Raw genomic sequence first — 5,714 nt, 5'->3', positions numbered from 1 at the left:
TCGGTTTTGGACGTCCTTCGTCGCGGGGCTGTGACGTATGCGGCTGACAAATTCGACCTTCGGAGGACCCGGCCTGTCGTTTTGGACACAGCCATGGACTGGATTTCATCTGGTGGAGGAGTATTCTATATGAACAAGAGGGATGCATTGGATAACGACACACCGAAGAGGATCTCTACCTCACACTATAAATTAAAGGGAGACTGACAAATTTATGATCATGTATTTTAGTTAATAATGAAATATTAAATGGTTATTTATTCTGACCACACCATATTCAATTTTGGTTAAAAAAACATAAAAACATTTTTTACACCAAAATAATTGGAGGGGGGGGGGCTTTAAAATATTTTAGGGGGGCTCCAGCCCCCCTAAAATAGGCCTAGTGACGCCACTGTAAGTAAACATAAAGTTCTTTATTTGAACCAGAATTGTACAAAACATATAGTATTTAAAGTGATTTTATGACCTGAAAATTGAACTTAAACATCTCAAGATAAGTTAAATGAAAGAAATTCTAAATTGTAAGTGCAAATGTTTAAGGGCTGAAGGTAAAAAGGCTGTAGGTAAAAAAAAATAAAAATAAAAAAAATAATGTCACCAACACATTTTCCAGTTTGTCTTATAATCATCTCCACCGACGCTACAGCCAAAGATGTTCCTCTACTCACTCACTTCTGGACTTTATCTGGATTTGTTACGGGACATGGGGACTTTTTGTGTTGGTGAATTTCTGTAAAACGTGTTTCTTTGTCTCAGAGGCACAGCTGCTTGTCTGTGTTTGGTCAGACATCTAAACTTTTACATCTTGTTCTGTAAGGTATACGTTAAAGACTTACAGCTGAAACTACAGCAAAAAAAACATCTTTACAAATTACTGTCTGAATACAAACAAACACTGCATTTTTAGATTTTTGTGGTAAAACTTAAAAAACAATAATCATTTTCTTTCTGCTCTACAATCATGTTCTACTTTGTGTTGGTTTACCACGTAAAATCCCAGGAAAATACTTTGAGCTTTGTAGTAGCCTTCATCACGCTGCTCTATTCCCTGACAGTTGTGTTCAGAAGTCTTCCTCAGCCCATCCACCTGATTTCTCCCTTTTTTAATAGGGCTGTGTATTGTCAAGATTTTGGCGATACGATACATATCATGACAGAGGGGTCACTATACGATATATCCCAATATATTGCGATGCTATAAGCAAGGCAATATATTGCGATTTTTTTGTCAAAAAAATCTATTAAATAAAAACCTCTTATTGGGAAACAAATGAAAAACCAAAATTCATTGTCTCAGAAAATTCTAATATTACATAGACATRCTTTTGATACATTTAGCTGTGTTCTGCTTTGTATGTATTTTATTTTTATTTGTTTCATATTTCATCCATGTTTTCAATTATTAGACTTAATTTGACAATAAATAGTTCGAAAATATATTTTTTGCAGATTTTAGTTTTTAATATTAATTTACAATAAGGTCACCCAACACAACAATAGCCTCTACCTCAAGAGGTAGCGGAGCCAAATGGCTGGCTCACTGCTGCCAACTAGTGGTCAGAGGCTAAACTACAACATAAAAATGAATGGCTGGCAGGAAAGTTGACATTTTAAACCTTAATAAAAAAAATCGATACAGGGCTTTAGAATATCGATTCAGTATTGGGAAATGAAATATTGCGATATTTCAGTGTATCGATATTTTCTTACACCCCTATTTTTTAATGCAGTGCTGCTCAAAATGTGAAAGATCCAACTAACTAAACTTTGGATTATTTTGGAGTCTTCACATTATTTTTTTTGGTAGAACTTTATTTCATTCAACAAACAAATAATAAAACAAACAAATAACACAACATCATTGTGTCAAAAAGACAGTCATGACGCAGTCAAATGAAAAGGAGCAGAAAGAAGAATAAAATCTTATAACATCGACCCCCAATTAAAAAAATACATGTATCTAAAAAAACGTACAACAAACGAGTAATAAAACTCAACTTAATACACAATATAATTTCAAATAATCAACAAACAGCATCACAACACAAATACAAATCTTAACCAATATTTAGTTCATATCTCATTTAAAAAAGACTTTTAGTATTCTACTAAATTAAGGTCATTAAGCGATATATACAGTATATATTAGGGGTGCAACAATACATGTACCCGTATTGAACAGTGCTTTAGGTTCATGTTACGACCCGGCTCAAGAGCCATAACAAATGTGAAGACACGACACAGTGGAACCAGTTTAAAACCTTAAAAGGTATTTATTAAAGTTTTGTCTAGGATTACGTGAGTTCGTTGGCCGGGTTTGGAGCTCCGTAGCTCCTGAATGCACCGGACATTTCTCACCAAGCTGGACCTTCTGAAGTCCGTGGTCCAGGTTTACGTTCCACCTGTTATGAGCAAGTCTGTGGTCTGATTCCCTCGACCACCGTCGTGTCCTCCGTGCACCTCGGCGTCCGAGTTTCAGTGTCCTCTCTCCAGCTCCGAAAACCCCGACTCGGCATCCACACACCAGCAGGATGTCTCTCCCTTGAGGCACGCCGTATGAGAGCAGCAGCAGACCGACAGGACAGGTGCAGCACAAAAACCAACATAAGCCACAGAGCGATGAACCTCCGAGCCCTCGCCAGCCACACAGCGCTACTCAGCACTCCAGGTGCGCACTTCAAAAAGGGCACAGGCCACTCCCCCTAAGGATGACCTTTGAGGAAGCACAATTAGCAAATCTGCGGCAGCTGGCTGCAATTAACTAAGAAGCAGGGCCGTCACAGTTCAATACACACTTGTATGGAACAATACAGATTTTAAAAATTTACTTTATCAACTTGTCTTCTGAAGATGCTCTGTGTTGAAGGATCAGTGGATCTGTGTTCGACTACTCCACCTAGGCTGCATTTTTGAGTGCAGATCCACTGAGAAACTTGTTTCAGCAACATTTAATTTAAAAACTGTACTTTTGAGATTCAACAAGTGTTCATAATTAATTTAAATAAATTAAAAGACAAAAACGATTACTACTACTTAAAAGAAAAAATTCCTCCTGGCGCAAACAGCCTGTGAATATTCATTAATARCATAGTTCACTTTTTAACATCAGCGATAAACGTCACAACAAAAACAATCTAAAAATTAAAATAAAAAATACTCAAATTAATACTCAATCTACATTTTGTTAATATTTTAACAAAAAAGTTTTTATCAATCTAGCAAATATTTAAATCGTATTCCCATTTTTGAAAACGTTTCCCAAATTTTTCCACAGTTTGATTCCCTGGAAGGACGTGCATCTCTCCTTTAAAATTTGTTCTGATTTTTGGTTTAATAAACATTTCAATTCCTTTCAAATTATATATGCTATCTCTTTTACAAAAAAGGTGATTGTTAAAGGGCAGTACATTCTCATGGGCTTTATACATAAGTAACAAATCCTACAGTCGACTAACTCATCAAACTTAAAAAGCCCCAACTGACTGAACAAAATATTTGAATGGTGATAATAGTGTTTCCTTGCTACAATTCTCACAGCTCGTTTTTGCATAGTAAAAATGGGTCTTGTAAATAACCGTGTTTCCATCAAGGCTTTTTGATGCATATTTAGAAGTGTCGCATTAAAAAAGTCGGATGGAAACGGAAAAATTCGGGGAAAAAAATCCTCAATTCGCTAAAAAGTTTTGACGCTCGCTTGAGCTGGTTTTTTTTAATGCGCAAAACGGGAGATGGAAACACGTTTGCCGAATAAGTTGTGACGTAGTGAACATTTACCTCACGTAGCTGATCAGCTGTTCCCCAGTACTGGTACCAGTTTCGGGTCGGCTGCAGCCGCGACTGGCAGCAGAACCCTCCTCCCGCTGTTTGCGTCTTCTCAGTAATCCCGTAACGTGAAGAAAATTGTATTTCTTTCTCTACGTCTCCAGACAGCAGTAACATCACCAAAAATAGTTGATAACAATAATTACAACTTTCCTGATAGTAGCAACACGTTCCTGATAACTTCTCTCCATTATCCTGAGATGTGAGGAACCTTGTGAGTTTAGCGGCTGTACTTCCTGTTTACTACGCACATGTKTGTAGGGCTCGACATACRGGAGGCAACGTCACTCTCTCTCCATTCATTTCCTATGGAGCCTGTGCGTTGAGGCGACAATCGCTTGCCCTCCTCCAGCTAAGCGACCGGCGAAAATAGTGCATGTGAAATTTCRYDCTCGTACAYGTAGACGTGCACACGCGAGCTTGCGACGTGACATAATGAAAGTTGAAAAATGTTCAACTTTTGTCGCTGTCACTTAGCGTACAACCAATCAGCGAGGGTTTCATTGACAGACCAATGAGAGGAGAGTATGCTACACACTGCAGTTAGCTAACACTTTCACCAAGTGATTACTAAAAAGCTTTGTGGGAATTTGTTGGCACCAGGGTGAAGTTTATGGTAAGTTTTTCCTCATAAAACTGTACCTTGATGTGTGTTTGTTTTTCAATATCATTAGCATCGCAAGATTTGTTTAGTTTACACGTCCGTAATGCACACCCCCCTTCAGAGTGAAGAACCAATCAAATTTTGCGAAGACAAGCGATCTGAGAGCGCGATTCGCAACGCTGTGATCGCTATCGCGTCCCGTGAGTTGAGCCCTTATGACGTAATTGATTCGCTTCAAGTCAATTGATGGAAACACGTCTGATTAGCATTTCTTAATTTTTTTCTTTTTTGCGGAATTTTTAATATTTGCTCAAAATTCAAATTAAATTTGGATGGAAACACGATTAATGTTTTACATGCCCCATCTCTGGTTGTGCTTGCCTCACAGCTGGATTTATGTTGATCACTACTGATGATTTCTGTCACCTGTTTGCAGATCTCATGCCATCGTTCATCCGCCATGGACCGACTATTCCCAGACGAACGGAGGGTCCCCCTCCCGAGATGGGGCCTTCTTCCTACCCCGCGGCGCCCAGCAGGGAGTCCGTGGCGTCTCGTAACAAAAGCGTCCTGCGGACGCCCGTTCAGCGGCCTCCACACGAGGCGGCCCGCAGAGAGAGCCACCGGATGTCAGCACCTCCGTACCTGCCGCGCAGCCTGGGAGACCTGTCCCACGACTACAGGGGCTCGTCGCAGTCCTTCCTCACAGACGTGAGCCCCATGTCTGAGAATGGAGACGCCGCCCGGTATTACTACCCATCGGAACCGTACTATGAAAACCAGCAGCAGCGCCAGCCCAAGAGAGTCCAAGAGTGCTTTCCTGAGGATTATAGATACTATGAACACAATGAACACAACTTCCAAAGACTTCCTCGCCAACACACACCCCCAGCTCCGAGTCGACCCCCCTCTGGTGAGCATTATTTAGATTTGATGACATTTTTTGCAGTTTTAGTTTGGGTGCCTCGTCTAAAATCACTCATAAATCTGACAGATTTTAGCTACACACCTTGCTGTAAAAACTGATATTTATTTCTTTTTAGTAGCAGCTCTTATGTTTTAAACAAGATCCAGGATGAGTAAACCAGGGGTTCTTAACCTTTTTGACCTCGGGGCCCAATTTGTTGAACATAAAGTGACACGAGGCCCAGTCAGACATTACCAATGTATGGATCAAAATGATAATTATTCTAATCTAAATCTTGATTTAATTTTATTATATTTACATCATAACTAATCTATCATAACTAACATAACTAAATTAAATACACTTACAGTTCAAAAG

The 5,714-nt window shown here is 39.3% G+C and overlaps 1 protein-coding gene across 1 annotated transcript in view; it reads left to right on the top strand.

The window, feature by feature from the left end:
- Positions 1 to 5,714, top strand: part of sav1 (salvador family WW domain containing protein 1) — a gene marked incomplete at its 3' end in the record, with an annotated part of 15,472 nt that overhangs the window by 2,064 nt on the left and 7,694 nt on the right. Inside the window, 1 exon segment of the mRNA XM_013999890.1 lies at positions 4,866 to 5,342. Within this exon segment, the coding sequence (XP_013855344.1) occupies positions 4,866 to 5,342 (477 nt within the window).

The sequence above is a fragment of the Austrofundulus limnaeus genome, unplaced genomic scaffold (genome assembly GCF_001266775.1).
Source record: "Austrofundulus limnaeus strain Quisiro unplaced genomic scaffold, Austrofundulus_limnaeus-1.0 Scaffold2544, whole genome shotgun sequence".
Lineage (NCBI taxonomy): Eukaryota > Metazoa > Chordata > Actinopteri > Cyprinodontiformes > Rivulidae > Austrofundulus > Austrofundulus limnaeus.
This window is presented reverse-complemented; position numbering and strand designations above follow the sequence as displayed.